General features: G+C 42.0%; 1 protein-coding gene across 19 annotated transcripts in view; it reads right to left on the bottom strand.

Annotated features, from left to right (window-relative positions):
* rims1b (regulating synaptic membrane exocytosis 1b) overlaps positions 1-17,962 on the bottom strand; it is a 120,821-nt gene that overhangs the window by 46,893 nt on the left and 55,966 nt on the right. For all 19 annotated transcript variants that reach the window (XM_089132206.1, XM_089132223.1, XM_089132219.1 and 16 more), the window contains 9 exons: positions 13,071-13,114; positions 12,773-12,883; positions 10,152-10,251; positions 9,816-9,939; positions 9,315-9,361; positions 5,704-5,822; positions 5,425-5,555; positions 4,455-4,626; positions 4,068-4,221 (listed from right to left, as the gene is read on the bottom strand). In XM_089132206.1, the coding sequence (XP_088988332.1) occupies positions 4,068-4,221; positions 4,455-4,626; positions 5,425-5,555; positions 5,704-5,822; positions 9,315-9,361; positions 9,816-9,939; positions 10,152-10,251; positions 12,773-12,883; positions 13,071-13,114 (1,002 nt within the window). The remainder of the gene's footprint in view (positions 1-4,067; positions 4,222-4,454; positions 4,627-5,424; positions 5,556-5,703; positions 5,823-9,314; positions 9,362-9,815; positions 9,940-10,151; positions 10,252-12,772; positions 12,884-13,070; positions 13,115-17,962) is intronic.

Here is a 17,962-nt window from a genome sequence, read left to right as displayed (position 1 = left end):
GCTGCCAATGGAGCTTCAGGACACATCAGTTTCCAAGGAAACACTCGATACCAGCCCTGGGGGCTGGTTCCCTTGGTAAATTTTGCTGAGGCATGGCAAAGCCTCTCCAATATATTGTCATGTGTCCTGTGCACTGAAGAGAAAAGGTACAGACTGCATTTCCATGTTCGCCCAACGAAGTTCACCAGGGTGTTTTGGACTGCAGTGCACCCAGAGCAGGGTTGAGTGTTAGAACAGGTAGTTCACTCACTGCTGGCAAAGGAGTCCATAGAGTATGTTCATCCAGAAAGGTCCTGAGGTTCGCTTTTAGAGGTGTACGAGTGTTGGGTTCTTCCATTCACTTGGCACTCTTCCCTCGCACATTCACCAAGTGCATGGATGCAGCTCTGGTCCCGCTGAGGCTCCAGGGCATCCGTGTGCTAAACTACATCGACGACTGGCTCATTCTGGCCAAGTCTCGAGATCTGGCAGTTCGCATTGTGATATCATCCATGGCCATATTCAGAACTTGGGTTTGAACCACGTTCTTGGGAGTGGTGTGGGACTCGGTGATGATGTGAGCACAGTTGTCTCCTGCACAGGTTGAGTCCATCCTGGCAACAGTGACCAGGAAAAAGCTAGGCCAAGCCATTACTGTGAAACATTTTCAGAGAGTGTTAAGGCTCATGACAGCAGCGTTCAGCGTGATACCCTCCAGCCTGCTGCACATGAGGGCCCTACAGTGGTGGTTGAAAACCAAGGGGTTTTTACCGAGGGTAAATCCACTCTACATAATACATGTTATGTGCAGATGCCTTCATTCCCAATTAATGTGGAAGATACTTGTTTTCTATCACAAGGGCCTGTGTTGGGAGTGTCATGTTGCCAGATAGCTGTTTCGACAGACGCATCCCTTTGCTGTCACGGACGGCCGCTTTACAAGAGGTACTCCTCCTGGCACATAAACTGGCTAGAGATGTTGTCGGTCTTCAGCGCTCTGAGGAGCTTCCTCCCAGACCTCAAAAGTCACGACAATTCTTGTGAGAACAACATGTCCGTGGTGTCTTATTTAAACCATCAATGGGGGTCTGAGATCACGCCCTCTATGGAGACTGGCGTCCCATGGGACTAGAACCTAAAAGCATCCTGCTGAGGCAGGGGCTGAGGCCCGGGGAATGGTGACTTCACCCCAACATGGTGGAGTTGATATGAGAGGTTCGACCCAGTGGAAGTGGATCTGTTTGCGTCTCGAGAGACAACACACTGTCCACTATGGTTCTCCCTCACACATCCAGCCTCGCTGGAGTTCCCATCAGAAGGGACCTGCTGACACAGGCAAGGGGCTCAATATTCCACCTTCGCCTAGAGCTCTGGAAGATTTGGGTCTGGCCCCTGAGGGGGCACAGTACCTAGAGGCTTGTCAGCTGGAGTAGTAGAGACCATACTCTGCTCAAGAGCTTCCTCCATGAGGAAATTGTACGGCCTAAAATGGAATGTTTTCACCGTTTGGTGTAGAGAGCGTGAGATAGACCCAATTAACTGCCAGATGGCTTCAGTGCTGGAGTTCCTCCAAGATCGCTTCTCTGCTGTTCTTACTCCATTCACACTCATGGTGTATGTGTCTGCTATTGCGGCTTTCCACACCCTGAATGATGGGCCTCAGTGAAGACATCAGCTGGTCGTACGTTTTCTCCGTGGGGCTTGGAGGATGAGACCTGCAACTCGGACCAGCGTTCCCACATGGGACTTGGCAGTGATTCTCGAAGTTTAAGGCCCCCTTCGAACCACTGGAGTTGGCTGAGGCTAAGAACCTATCGCTTAAGGTAGTCTTTCTCCTTGCCATTACTTCTCTATCCAGGTGCTCTCCATATCTCCTCAGTGCCTGGAGTTTGCTCCAAGGAGAGTTAAGGCCATCTTACACCCTAGACCAGGCTAGGTCCCGAAGGCGAGGTTGATGGTTCTACAGGCATTTGACATATATGTTCAGAGGTCTTCTCAGTGGAGAAAGGCGGACCAGTTGCTGGTGTGTCTCTAGAGCCCTCCTTTCATGGGTACCAATACATGAGATATGTGATGCGGCTGGCTGGGCCACTCCACACACATTCACAAAATTGTATAGTCTGGACCTCCCTTTGACACCTGGTGCACGAGTGCTCTTGCCCTAGTTGTGCCTGAGACAGTTGTGCCCTAGTTACAGCTACTAGAATAGGAAGGTATTATTGTGGCATAGTGGGTACTCATTCCCCAATGTGTCATAATGACAACTGTACAACTGTAACCCTTGTTCCATGAGAAAGGGAATGAGAACTGTATCTCTCCGCCACTCCTCCTGCTGCCTGAGAGTTAATTGCTTCATTGCGAAGCTAACGCTGTTGTGTGACGGCTTCCCTTTGTAGCTTCCGGCTGTGCTGTCACACGCTATGTTTCCATGCAAGAAAAATAGAATTGGACTAGTTTCATTCATACTCCAGATGCATTACACTAAGAAGTGATCATATCACTAAGAAGTGTCATATCAATGTAGTTCTCGTTCCCTTTCTCAGGGAACAAGGGTTAAAGTCATAACCCGAGGCGTTTTTTTTAACTCCTGTCTAAAGACTTTAAATACACATTAAATACAGGACCAGACCCAGCTAAACAAACATGCGGCTTCTGAAGACAAATAAGCTGACCGTATGCATTTTTGGCATCTTCTTCAGACACCGGCTCACGCCGGAGCATTCTCTTATAGTTAACGCCATGACACAGCATCAGAGTTCAACTTTGAAAGGTAACATACTTTATCTAGACATGTAATCATGTCTTCTAGACCCAAATTGTAAGACACTGTAAGGTCAATAAATATATTTTTGGTGGTAATATAAAATGTAGTGCTGGGTAACGATTAATCACATCCAAAATAAAAGTTTGTGTTTACATAATATATGTGTGTATACTGTGTATAATTATTTTGACTACATAAATACACATATATGCATGTATATATTTAAGAAAAACATTCATATTTATTCTGTGTATAATATAAATTATGTAAAATAAAATATATATATATACAGTATAATATTTTTTAATACATACATGGATATGTGTGTATTTATATGGACAAACTAATTTTACACAGTACACACACACATATATTATGTATATACAGGGTGTTGTTTTGAAACATATTTATTCATAAAAATAAATCATCAGAACATGAACTTGCATTTGCAGGAATTGTAAAATATTTTTTCTTATTAACTCATGAAGCCCAACACAATATTTTTACTCTAATAGCTTATCTTTCCCCACAAATATGAACTGTGATCATGCACAATGAAAAAACATGCTACTAATAAATGAAGGAAGTATATCAACCTCTGCTGAACACTGATTGATCGCAAAGTTAAACCATCAGTAGAATTTTCTGTGGTAGTCAATTCGCCTCATTCACGGATCTACCACGCTAAAAGCCTCAATTGCGCCGCAGGACATCTAGATGCGCGTAAACGCGTCTTTACATTGACTTAACATTGAAATCACTCGTGCCAGATGCTCAATAGTCAGCGAGTAATCAAAAAACCTTTGCTTTAGCCTCAATTGAGTGTCACACCATATGTGTAACTTCGGCCATTCTCAGTGTTTTGACTGGGACACTAACTCTGCTTGTCATCATAGAAACAGATAATCAGATTGTGAGGTTGATTCCGCTTCAGTATTATGCTGCATATGCTGCCGTCCTTTTGACACACAGCTATACTCGTGAGGTGTAGCACCGTGGATGGGACATTGAGTTGAATGGTTATTACAGAGAGGCTGCGGCAGCTATAGTAGAGCCAGCCAAAGTAGCACATTTTAAAACAAAATTTACATTAATGAAACCACGGACCCATGATAAGTTTTGTGATCCGTCTCGCCGCTAGTGTAGTAGCACTGATCACTGATCACTAAGCACCCCCCGCCCAGGCAAATCGCACCCTGTGTATATATCACATATATAAAATAATCAGGATTAATCGTTGCCCAGCACTATGCAAATAATGTAAATAAATTAAAAATACAGTGACACACACATCACTAGCACACATACAGTAGCTGATACTTACTTTGCAGTTTTTTACTAGGACTGTCTCCATGAACATGTCTGCGGGGGAGGCAGGGGGATGGCTGAGGCAATGGGAGGGATGACACATCATGGGATTGCAATTTGTACCAGTGTGGCTGGTCATCCAATAGAGCTGTTTCCAGTTCAATCAAAATCTGGACAAAGAGAAAGACAGGAATAGGAATTTGAACCATGTTAGAATAGCTACATGGAGGCCAAAAGGTCCTGTGGAGTCCAGGGAATTAAACACATTACTTCACAAATGCACTTTTCATTGAATTCACTTCTGAAATGAATCTATACAAATCTATTATATGTTGTTCCGAACCTACATATAGATACATAGATATCTTACTGTCAAGAAAAAATTATTGAAGCACACACACACCTCTCCCATGAATTCACTCTCTTCTTCCTGGACTCTGGGCTGGTCCCAAACAGTGATCTCTAACATGCGCTCTCTGAAGTCTCTCCGGTGGATGTGAGAATATAGGAACGTCTGGTTCCATTTTGGCTCTGCACTCTTCTTCACTGTTTTCGTCCTTCTCTTACTCTTGTCACTAGAGGAATGTAGTGTGTTTAAAAGAGTGTGTACACTGCAAAACTTTGCTAATTTCTCCCAAAAATCAGCAAAGAAATAGCAGATTCCATTTCAACCTGCTTATTATTCAATCTATTAACATGGAATGAACTGTTGGGCATTACCCCAAATGAAAAATGCAAGTGACGTCTACCAGTACAAAGCTGATATATCATGTAAGAAAGAAAAGAAAAAACAAAACCATTCCGAATAGCTAAACATTTAAAATAATAAAATATTTCTGAGACCACCTACAGTATCTACAATATCGTTCAAAATTTACAGATGGTAAGATTTCTTTGGTGATTTTGAAAGAAGTCTCTTATGCTCATAATGACCTTCATCTTTGATAAAATCTTTTGATCAAAAATAGAGTGAACTGTATGTGAAATATAATTACAATATAAAATGATGCGTATTTTCCTGTGATTCAGCAAAGTAGAATTTTCAACAGCAATTGCTCCAGTCTTCAGAATGCTGATGTGGTACTGTACTTAGGAAACATTTCTAATTATCATTGTTGAAAATAGATGTGCTGCTTAGTAATGTTGTGGATTATTTGATGAATAGACAGTTAAAAAGAATAGCACTTAAATATGTATTGTTTAAATACATATAAATATGTATTTTTTAAAATTTAAAGCGTTTTTGCTGAATAAAAGTATAATAAAAGTATAATTTATATAAAAAATGAACAAAGAAACAAACAAATGGTACTGACCTGAAAAAAAACCCCTTAAAAAACACTGTAAATTTGAATATATTTGACAATTTTTACCTTCTATCAGGAAGAAAATACATTTTGACATAGGGATTTCTGGGTCGTCCATCAGGTCGAGGGGGCAGTTCTCGTGCTTGCAGGACATTCACAATAAGCTGATGGCCCACTTTATCATACCATAATTTCACCTTTGTAAAAAAAAACATCACTTCATCAAAGTAAGGGTATACATTGTTTAAATATGAGCTAGCAGATAATGTCATCACCAAACTACCTTCATTTTCAGTTGAGAAAACAGGGCTAAATATATTCTCTGCAAAGTGGTTTTACACTTACTGACAGCTGGCCTGGCAGTACTAGAGGGAGGTCTCTCAACATCCCGGGACTAGTCGGTGACATTACAGAGATGGATGGATGGTCCGTCTTTTGTGATTCATCTATAGAACTCGAACCAGCTGTAAGTTTAAATAGCAAACATGTTTAATGTGCAGCTGTAAAGATGTATTGAAAGCTTATTGGAGAAATGTTTTAATAACAAGGACAAAATAGGAAAGTGATAATTCATACAAATACTGTATGTAAAAATTTCTTATCATTTACACACCCTAATGGAGTTTAGATTTAGACACACCAAGAATTTTAAATAGATTTCTTAGTTGTAGTTTTTGTCATGTCATTCAGATTATTATTTTTTAAACTATTAAGTCCGTTTTACTCTTACTAAAATTATATCTAAATTCTTTCTATAATAAATAACATTTTAGCTTACAAAAGTGTGAAATTAAATAAAATATCCCCAAAAAATGATAGATTATTGATTTAAACATGAATGAACATGTAATCGTAAATTCTGAAAAAATAAACATAACAAGAAGTACACTTATGAATGAAAATATTGCAAATTCTTTACGGTTTATTATTCATTGTTAGTATATTAACAATTTTTTTTTTTAAAGTGATGACCAAAAAAAATTGTTAATGACTATTTTAACAAGTAATTTGTGATTCTCTTGGTAGGTCACTCTCAACGTACGTCATGACCGACTGATGGGAATCTCGCTAGAGAGGTATCTGATACCAGCCGATCGCCTTCCAGGACTACTTACCTTGAGGCGTAAACGACCGGATGACCATGCTCGACGCGGGATCCGCGTCTTTAGCTAGTGCTGTAAAAGGCGCATGCGAAGCAGGCCTAAACAAAGCACCGCTGAGGCTGAAGCCATGAGGCCTAGAATCCTCTGAAATCTTTTGAGAGGAGACATCGCCTGCTTTGAATGACATCGCCAAGAGCTGAATACACAGAGCACGCTGTGACATCAGCCGTGCTTTCATTGACACAGAGTCCAGATCCATTCCCAGAAAAGAAGCTTTCTGAATGGGAGCGAGCGAAATCTTGGTCCAATTGATTTTAAGGCTCAGAGCCTCCAAATGGCTTAATAATAAAGCCCTGGGTGTCATAAGTTCCACCTCCGACTGGGCCATTATCAGCCAGTTGTCCAAATAGTTCAGTATTCGCATACCTTGTTGTTTCAGGGGGGCGAGCGCTGTGTCCATGCACCTCGTAAAGTACAACCATGGGTTGTTCGAGCAAACTGCAGTGAGTAGCCTTATTTTATAATCTTCAGCACCCAATCTGACACACCCGTGATAGCTTCCCATGCTTTTGCACGTATAGCTAGATCATGGAACACATTGCTGACGCTGAGAAGCTGGCAGTGGAGGAGGCTGTTTTCCGTGCAGGCTGCTGTTTCCTAGAGCGTCCTGACGTGGAACTCGAGCGTCGAGGGATTAAGTGTTAGGGTTAGGGTTAGACCCTGCGACATTGGCAAAGGGGCGGGGTCCCTGTGCCTCTGCGTTGATCCAACCCTACCTAGAGGGTTTTTTTGCGCAGTGACACGGGAGACCTGAGGGTCATGGTGAGCGCGCTTGCTTTGTGGAACCAACCCTCTAGGAACCCCCATACCTCTCATTCTCTACAGCCAGTTGAGTCACCAAAAGAACGTGCTGCGAAGGTCACCACGCAGTCAGTAGGTCATGCGGGTCTATCGCCTGCAGGCAGCAGTGTGCGGTTCCTGCACCTCCTGCCCCGTGGAACCAGGTAAGTGTTGCACAGCACACTCACACTCACACTCCACTGCGGGCTGCCTCCCAGAAAGAGCTTCCCGAGCTGAGTCTCTGTGTTCCACCTCATGAACCCACTCCGGGTATGCCTACGGTCCCTTCGGTCCCGATTGTATGGTCTCTGGACCATCAGACTCAGCTATATGATTCAGTTCGCCTGGTGTTCCCCCAGGTTTCGGGCCATCCACTCCACTACAGTGAGAGCAGCTGATGCCCATGTCTTGCACGCGGAGATCGCACTCCTACAGGCGAAGGACGCGATAGAGCCAGTCCCTCCAGGCAATGTGAGGTCAGGGCACTACAGTCCGTACCTCATTGTAAATAATAAAGGTGGTGAATTACGACCAATCTTGGATTTGTGAGTTTTGAATCAGAGCCTCCACAAGCTAATGTTCAAAATGCTTACGCAGAGACACAATCTCGGTCCCACTGAAATTACGGCAGCAGCGGCAGCAGCGGTAACCCCATTCGGGTTGCTTCTTATGAGACCCGAGATGGGTGTGGCATTATGGCACTCACCGGGTGGCAATCATGTCGCCATGCCACCAGACTCTCAGCCCGTGGTCAGATCCCTCGTTCCTGCAGGCAGGTGTCCCCTTGGAACAGGTGAGAGATCTGGAGAGATCTGGAGAGAGTTCGGGGAGGCTCAGGTAGATCTGTTTGCATCCTCAGAAAACATTCTCTCTGCAAATATGCGTTTTCCAAGTCAAGCTACTTGCACAGACCTTGAGGACGAGGAGCAGGTCCTTCTGGTGGCTCCCTATTGGCCCACCCGCATTTGGTTCCCAGAATTCATGCTCCTTGTGACAGTCCCTCCCGGGCCCATTCCTCTGAGGATGGATCTTCTGACTCAGAGACCTCCTGAAAACTCCATGTCTGGTCCCTTGACGGGATCTGGAGGTTCTAGGTGACTTACCCCCAGAGGTACTTAACACCATCACTTCAGCAGAGGCTGAGACATGTACGCCTTGAAGTGGAACCTGTTCGTCGAGTGGTGATCTTCTCACCAAGAGGACCCCCTAAGATATTTAATAGAATCTGTGCTTTCCTTCTCATAGCAAGGGTTGGAGCGAAGGCTGTCTCCCTCCACCCACAAAGTACATGCTGCCACTATTTGAGCTTATCACGACTGCATAGATGGCAACAGTTGGAAAACACGACCTGGTCGTCAGGTTCCTTTGGGGGTCGAGATGATTAAATCCTCGTCGACCTCCCTCCATACCCTCTTACGAACTTTCCCTGGTGCCTCGAACACTTCAGGATGAAGGTTGTGTAAGCACTCTCCTATCAACCTTCCAGACAAGAAGGTGTAGAGGCTTGGATGGGGTGCAGCAGCTGTGGCACTCTGGTAGGGATTCCTATCAGTTGGTCACAACGTACGTCGAGAGTGACCGACCGATAAGGGAACGTCTCGGATACATTTGGTAATCTTCGTTCCCTGAGGGAGGGAACGGAGACATACATCTGCTGCTGCCTATCGGGTGCAGTCACACCAGCTGCTCATTAAATACCCACACTGCAAGGCTGTACGGCTGATGCAAATGATTGCATGCCAATGTGCATTGGCTTGTTTAGTTTCACTCAAAGTAGATTGGCCTCTCTAGCGAGATTCCTATCAGTCAATCATGACGTGCGTCTCCGTTCCTTCCCTCAGGGAATTAGGGTTACCATATGTAACCGAGATGTTAATGTGATTAACACTACTTTCATGGATAAAAAAATTCCAGTCCACTTTCACCACATGAAAAAAAGCCACGGGTTCCATCTAAGATGGGTTTCAAATGGCATAAATGAGTAAATGATGACAGAATTTTCCCAAAACCTACTTGATTCTAGAGGAGGATGTGATGTCCCTGGAAGTCTTGGTGTATCTCTGTAGGAAAATTGAAACACAGGAAGAAAAAAATGTCAGATGACAGATCATTAGCTTCTCTCTCTGTCAGTTTTTCCACACACATAAACACCGACTGTCACTTGACAGCATTTTCCCTTTTGAGACATCATGGAAACACTGTCCAGTCCCAGGAAAGAATAGGGAACCAAAAGGGTCGCTGATGCAATGACTGAACAGTTTTAACTATGAGAGGAGGGTCTGGAGCATGTAGGATGACAATGGGGACACTGGGAGGAATAACACTCTCAGATACTTTACTTACTGATATGCTCTATAGACCTTTTTCAAGAAGTTTTTGGACACAATACGTTGAATACATCTTTAAAATGCAACGGGAAGAAAAATCATTGGAGTCACTCATATATCCAGAAGTTTTTTTTTTCTTTTATATCATTTCCAACCATGGTTGATTTTTGTGCTTTTTTTAGCTTACCCAATTGGTCTGGACACAACTATTTCCACTTGTGGTGCTGACTGGGACTCTAGAATAATATTGTACACTTCCTTTTTTGTTGCTCCAGGCAAAGCCTTTCCATTCCACTGCAACACCTCATCGCCTGAAATAAAAAAAAAAGAAACTATTTAGCACTTGGCGGTGTTCTGCGTGTTCAGACAGACTGACTGAATAATGAGCTGTGAAAAAATGTAGACATGCAACCAAAAATATCAACATAGATCTAAAAGACATTAATTAAGCTATGGTCGAAATTATATTTTAAAATACTGCAATTTTCTTACATAGATAGCCTAATTTAAATAATCATTATACCTGCTCGTAAATGCCCAACAATGTCAGCCAAACTTCCTTTCTTTACTTTAGTGATAAAGGCACCCAGTCTCCCTGACTCCGTCATTTTCCCACCAACCACCTGGACAGGACAGATGACAGAGTCAACCATGTTTACTCACAATCTGCAAAAAACAACCTGTTCTTAAGCTTCTTTACAAATTTCTTCGGTAAAGTATGGCACTATCCACACTAATGTTATAGGTTTGACTCCTAGAGAACACACAAACTGATAAACTGCTTTACTTGAATACACTGTAATGGCTGTTTCACATTGGAAACATAAGCTGGGCAGAAGAAGTGCCGAAACTGTGTATATACAGAGTGGAAGCAGCACGCACCCATTATGCTTTCACACTGCAGTTTAAAGAGCATTTTGCAAGTAAAAAAAACAAAAAAACAAAATTCATAGATAACCTTGTATGAAAATACCATATGAAAAGTTAATGCAGGTTTTAAAATGTTTTAAAACAACATAAGGGCACTAATTTAGAAGATAAAGTGAGCGTTTCCTGGACTGCTCGTAAAAGCGGCTTTTTTTTCAACATCGCGTCATTTTATGTCACGCTAGGGAGCCTCAGCCTTGGCTCAGTGCAGAGTAGGCGGGTATTCAGTGAGACCGGTCGTCAGTCAGTTTGCTTTCGGTAGTTTTTGTATTCTAATTTATCATTGTCATAGTAAATTATTGTGTTTGTGGAGATTGCAAAAACTCCGGCCTGTCAGAACGTCAAGATCAAGTCCACAAGTTTCCATTACAAGAAAAGGGATGGTGATATAGCCTATCTTTCATTCCTGGTGCGGTTTGTGCAGGTGAAGAGACGGGATTTCTCTTCCACATCGGCTTCTGAAAACGTGGTCGTGTGTAGCGTTCACTTCAGATTAAATGATTATCATCCTGGCGATATGATGGAGTTCAACATAGGATGCTGAAGCAAGAATATTGATCGTCGTATACTATACCAATGGCATCAAATAGTGTGATATAGCTAGTCATGCCCTAAATAGAGGCAACTTGTAATTGAAAAACAAAATCGGTTGTTTAAATACTCAAATCTATAATTTTCTGTTTATGTTATAACCCAGGTGAAAAATATTAAAAATGTACCTGTATGCTTTTAGTACAATAGAAATATACTCAAGTATAGTTTTTATACATTTAATAGTATAAATCTACCCTAAACTAATGTCTGCTGGCCTGTTATAGGATCATAATAATCTGTACAATATTGGGAGCATAGTGTATCGTTAGCGAACGTGTAGATCTAGAAGTACGTCTCTCACCAAAAGACACCTGTCCTGTTCTCCACTGGTTCTCCTCACACCACAACTCAGTTTCTCTCAGACCGTTCGGTCTAACATTATCCTGGGCTGCGTTTCCCAAAAGCATCTTAAGCCTAAATTGATCGTAAAAACGATCGTACGAATGATCTTAATATTATGTTCTGTTTCCCAAAAGCATCGTAACTTAAGTATCACTTGAAAATCTTTGTAGAACTACGAGTGCTCTGAAGTAATCGGACATCAGTTATGAGGTCACCTGCAGGACAACCGGCAGATTACTGGCCTGTCCCTGCTCTTGGCAGCATAGCAGGTTCATAACTTTATGGCTTGGTCCGTCATACGAGTATTTCCTCAGCGTCCGAAATGTCATTGCGATCCATTGTTTTCCTGTTGTTTGAATCGACCGATCTCCCGCTCGTTGCGTCAAGCCCGCCACGCCCATTTTCAGACACGGAAGTAAAATTTTCTCACAAAAACGACTCCAGAAGCTTCTGTAGCGTATTTATAAGTATATTTTAAAATCTAGTTCCTACATTATTTTTCTATGTATTGACTTGTTTTGTCCTCTAACCTGCAATATGCCCTTTAACAATGGCTTCTGTACTGCAAATACAGACAAGTATCGTCCATTGTGCCACCTTTTGTCATTGTGTCATTTTAGAAGTATGTTAGTAAATGTAAAATAAGGAAATAAAAAATATCAGGAGTATACAGACTTTTTAGTACCAGAACAAGAACAGTAAAAAAGCATACTTATGAATAAGATTGTAGAGATGAATTGCAAATGTTTCAATTGTTTCCATGTTCAATGAATTAAATATAACCTACATTTTTTATATTAAGACCACTATAAATTGTTAAAATAAAGAAATCTTTCAAACCCTGAGTTTGACTGCTTAAACACCACAGATCTTTTTTTTAAAGTACAAATGGAGGAAAAGCTTGAAGGTCTTCAAGGAAAGATTTGGGAAAGTGTAGGGGAAGTAAAAAAAAAAAATGCAGGGATCTTGTAGGGTTCTGATTTGAATGCAACATACATAAATACATATGTATGTAAAAATCGGCAAAGCTGGAAATTATATTGCATCTGAATTTTTTTAATTCGTTTTAAATTTAAAAGAACATCATATTGTAACCACATCAATAATAGAACTACAATCATTTCATTTACTTCGTTATCATTATTCCTGTATTATTCATCATAATCTGCCACATCCTGCGCGATTTTGACCACGTGACCACATCTTTAGTGTAGCATAAACCTAAACTGCAATACAGAGACAATGCTATTAGCTGGTGTAAACTGTCATTGACAAGCTCACCTTCAGACCTAGTAGGGAACCGGCTTCTCGTGGCATGGTGGAGCGCTTACTTAGAGTGATGCGGCCAATCAAATGATCTCCTTCTTTGGATGGCTGCCAGCTCACTGGATGCTGTGAGGAACAGAACAATGCTTTTTTTTCAGTCCCATTACTGTTGAAAATACATGTACTGACACACATTTCAGAGAGTTCAGCTACAGAAAAACTGTAAGTTGTAATCAAACAACGTGTCTGCTATTATGCCCATTAGCACTGATGAATGTTTACAATATGATTAAAATCAAATTGAAATACTTACATGCCACACAGTGGGATCCAGAGGATGACAGTCCCAGTCACCTACTAAATATAAATTGACATTGTAATTATGGTTGGGAATCGAATTACAATTCCAATTCTGCAATCAAAATACTTAAGGTCAGAAATCAGACACTTGTTATACAATTTAAATTTCGATTCCTCTTATCGATTCTTTTGTGTGCATTTTAAAATGACTTCAAACCATTCACACCCTAGACCCGTGCGTTGTTTTCACACCCATCCACAGAAAAAGTGATTTAATGTATAACATTTTTAAACCATGGACTCATGTGCTGTTTTCTGTGCTGCGCACACATCCAAATTGACGTGAGAAAGCTGCCTCTCATACTAAATCATTTTTGTAACTATATTTGTAATGTACATTTTATTCATAAAGTGCAGTGTTATTTTACTTTTGATTACAGTTTCCTGACAGGATGATTATCGCGGGAAATTGCACACATGCGTCATATTTGCTAACATATATTATAATTACGTACATGTTTCATCAGAACCATAAATAGAGAAGTGTTACTTGGGATACTTTGACATGTGTATGTTGTGGGAGTGGCATAGTTTAGTTGACAGCGAACACGCTAAATCTCAAATCTCCGGTTATAATCCGTTTAACAAATGGCAAATTGAGGAGAGTCTCCTGACAAAAAGAGAGCATGACAGAGCAATAAAATGAGAATAAACATTGGCTTGGCTTTTTGGGGATGGCTAGAACTGAGTGATTTGAAATGTCTATTAATGGGTAAAGTTAAAGTAATGTCTTTAGCTATTTAGCTTGAGATCCTTTCCATCTAAACTGGTTATATCTCTTAAGCCTAGGAGTGAATGTTTTATGAGCAGTAGGATAATCTCTTGTCTCTTTTTTTTAGTTAAAAAAGAACCATATTTATCCGTATAGTCACACAGAGCCGAAGCACAACCAAAATGTTAACGTTAACCTGTTTTGTGAGAAATTATCCTCTTGAATTCTGAGATATATGTGTCTTTGCAAGTTCAAAGGTACAGATCCAGATAAGTTTGATCTTGACTCCTCCTTCAGGCTGCACACAAAGAAAATAATACACAGCAATACTAAGACTGTCAAACTAAATTGGATCATATTTATGTGTGTGTATTATAAAAGTCTAATTAATTTCACTCTGCCTGTCAAATTTTTGCTGATGTCAAATTGAATAAATGTCTTTTCAGCTTAAGAAAAAATAACTGTGTTCAACAATTAAATGAATGCGTAATTTTGACAGCCCTAATCAATACATGTCGTGGTTTAAAAAGGCAAAGCATTTGACATTTACCATACAGGAATAGGGAATTCTTCCACTTAAGAAACAGTATGATAGTCTTATAAAGATTAGCTAGGTTTACACTAATGCTATAAATTAATAGAGTTCATTTAGCTTAGCTTAGTTGCACATAACATCCGCCTTCAACAACAAAGGTGAGAGATGTTTAAAGTGCTAAAGCCCAAACAAGATAATATACGGCCTAGTATAACATTTTACAGTTTCATTTGATCATCTTGAATGCATTCCTAAAACTGTCATACAACTTTAATGTCAGTGTTGGGAGTAACGCATTACAAAAGTAATACATTACTGTAACATATTAGTTTTTGCTGTAACGCAGTAGTGTAAGGCATTACTAATCAATTTTCAGTAATATTTTACTCGTTACATGTTCAGTGAGGCTTGTATTACAGTTGTATTACAGTGTATTGTCTGCTTTTACTTCTTAAAGGCAACAGACTATGTGAAAGTTTTAAAGCAGTCTTTTAGTGCCAATTCAGAGCGGTCGCGTCTGTAACATTGTTTTTTCCTCATAAATGCGAACACGAAAACTAAAATAAAATGAATATTTTAAGTTCTATGGAGACTGGAGAGCCAACCCTTCCTCATCCGATTTGCGCAGTGTAATTAACAGAATTACAAAAAATATATTTTGCCTCCTATTTTTTTTCACGCATGAATGTGTGTCTTTTCCCTAATATTAAAAATAAAACATAGACTGATATTTGTCTAATGTCTGGAGTCCTTTAAGGAAGTAGCCTATATACGTTTCAATACATGTATTTTCTGAGAATTTTTATTTCAAGTTTTGACTGCAAATGTCATGTCCATAATGCTGGACTTCCCCAATTTTCAATAATTTATCCTCAACTAGTTTGGTGGTTAACTTGAAATGTTAACTTCAAATAATACTAAAGCCTAATTTAAAGATAAGGCAGCATTGGATCTGGACGGTAAGGAGAAAAACGCTGGGAGTTAAGAGCTGTGTCGCGATTCTGTAGGTTCGTGGATCTGAGTCGTGTGGCGTATCGCGATTTCGGTTTCATATTGCTTATCGTTACAGCCCAAAAGTTACGTTCTACTTAGTTATTTTGGTGAAAGTAACTCAAAAGTAATACATGAGTAATGTAACGCATTACAATTCTGAGACAGTAATATTGTAACGTAATGAATTACTTTTAAATAACAGTAACAAGTAATACCTAATGTATTACAGTTTGGAAGTAACTTGCACAACACTGTTTAATGTATAGTAGCCTACTATGCAGCACCCAAGAACACTCTCTGCACATACTAAATAAAATGTGCTATTCCCTTGGCAATCACTGAAATTATAAGCTTCCATCCAGTATTTACTTGTACTAGTTATCAAGAATTAAGTCACATTACATCTGCCATAACAAACTTAATGCCAAAGAAAATATATATTCATACTGCCCTACAAAGGCATTAGGCACACTCTTATTGGGTTTCTGTCCTGTGTTCTCAGCTATGCTATCTAGTGTTGGCATAGTTACTGTATTTGCCTTTTTTAGGACAGCATAGGAGGAGGTGACATGAGGTGATAAAAAGAAGATGGGAAAATGGGATTGGAAAATTAACCATGTCCGATTGATGTTGGAGCATGTTTGACATGTTCCCTTTCGAAGGGAACTCAACAATACGTCGAATGACGCTATGGGGAACGCCTCAGGCGTGACAGGTGTCTGAAATCAAATATCAACTCACAGTAATCAGGTTGACCGGCGACAGCCCGTGCATCATCAGCTTGAATGATGAGCGCGTCAATCTGGATGTATAAGAAGGGCGCCTTGAAACCGTGACAACATCTTTTCGTCTTCAGGGACTGTTTGTCTGTGTGATAGTATCAACGATTAAACGCGCAGAGACGTGGAGAAACACTTTGCGCGAGTGTGCCGACTTGTGTCCAGATATTTGACACCGGAGGATTCACACGATCTGTGCGTGTTCTGCCTGAGAGAAGAGCATTCGCGGGAAGCTCTCGAGGGAGTTTTTTGCGCGAACTGAGAGTTTTTCCTTTCAGAACTCTCTGCTCTCGTCTGACCCACTTCTCGAGGGAAGTGGGCGCGGCATCTGAACCCCGCGGTTCCGGTTCCCGCTCGGGCTGAGGCTCAGTGGCGGTTGAGCTCGTGGAGCTTTCAGATGGAGCTGGCAGATTATCGGGAGAGGGGCGTTAACCTCGCGGATGATCTACCAGCTGACGAGGGTGAGTTACAGATTAATGTTGAACATCTAAGAAGAGAGAAAATGAGCGCTCTCTCTCTTTGGTGAATCTGTAACTGTTCTCTTTGGGCAGGGCAGGAGTTGGCTGTAATATATATATATATATATATACATAGAAAAGGATGTCAGTTTGGTTGAGACCGAATCATTTCAGCCCTCCTGCCCAGTGTACGCTGAGCTGGTTGACATTATGGGGCGCGCCTCAGACAGATTGCTGTTGCAGTGGAGGCGCGTCTGGGAGGAACCCGCTCATGGTATTTTGGATGGCTGGTTCCTCCCCACCCATAAGCCACTAGCCCGGATGAGCCTTCCATTCGTTTCCGATCTCCACGCTGGGATCGAGAGGGTATGGAAGAATCCGTTCTCCTCACGTCTCTATCTGCATCAGCGGGCTAGTTTCGCTGCTGTGGAGGGAGCCGTGGAGAACGGATAAGTGTCGAGGCCGCCAGTGGACGAGACGTTGGCTAACTATCTCGTCTCTGGTTGGTCCTCTTCACTAAGAGCTCTGACACTGTCATCCAAGCTGCTCAAGACATCTTCATGCTTGAATGACAGAGCGTACATGGCAGCAGGTCAGGCAGGTGCGGTTCTGCACGCCCTTGTGGTCCTCAGGCCTACCAGACCGATCTGTTGCGGGACTCCGGGCCACCAAGCAAGCTGCTGTTCTGTCGGTGCTATGGTGGCCACGGAGAGACATCTGTGGGAGCTCCCACATACTGTGGTTGCCAGGTTACAGGCCTCACCAGGCCTTCCTGGTTATGAGCTCCCACTGATTGTGGTCACCGGGTTACAGGCCTCACCAGGCCTTCCTGGTTATGAGCTCCCACATGCTGTGGTCGCTGGGTTACAGGCTTCACCAGGCCTTCCTGGTTATGAGCTCCCACATACTGTGGTTGCCAGGTTAAAGGCCTCACCAGGCCTTCCTGGTTATGAGCTCCCACACATTGTGGTCGCCAGGTTACAGGCCTCACCAGGCCTTCCTGGTTATGAGCTCCCACATACTGTGGTCGCCAGGTTACAGGCCTCACCAGGCCTTCCTGGTTATGAGCTCCCACATACTGTGGTCGCCAGGTTACAGGCCTCACCAGGCCTTCCTGGTTATGAGCTCCCACATACTGTGGTCACCAGGATACGAGCTCTCACGTACTGTGGTCGCCAGGTTAAAGGCCTCACCAGGCCTTCCTGGTTATGAGCTCCCACACATTGTGGTCGCCAGGTTACAGGCCTCACCAGGCCTTCCTGGTTATGAGCTCCCACACATTGTGGTTGCTAGGTTACAGGCCTCAAAGGGGCCTTCCTGGTTATGAGTTCCCACTTTCTGTGGTGGTCAGGTTATAGGCCTCACCAG

Source organism: Pimephales promelas, chromosome 6, assembly GCF_988280905.1.
Source record: "Pimephales promelas chromosome 6, fPimPro1.hap1.1, whole genome shotgun sequence".
NCBI classification, from domain to species: Eukaryota; Metazoa; Chordata; class Actinopteri; order Cypriniformes; family Leuciscidae; genus Pimephales; species Pimephales promelas.
This window is presented reverse-complemented; position numbering and strand designations above follow the sequence as displayed.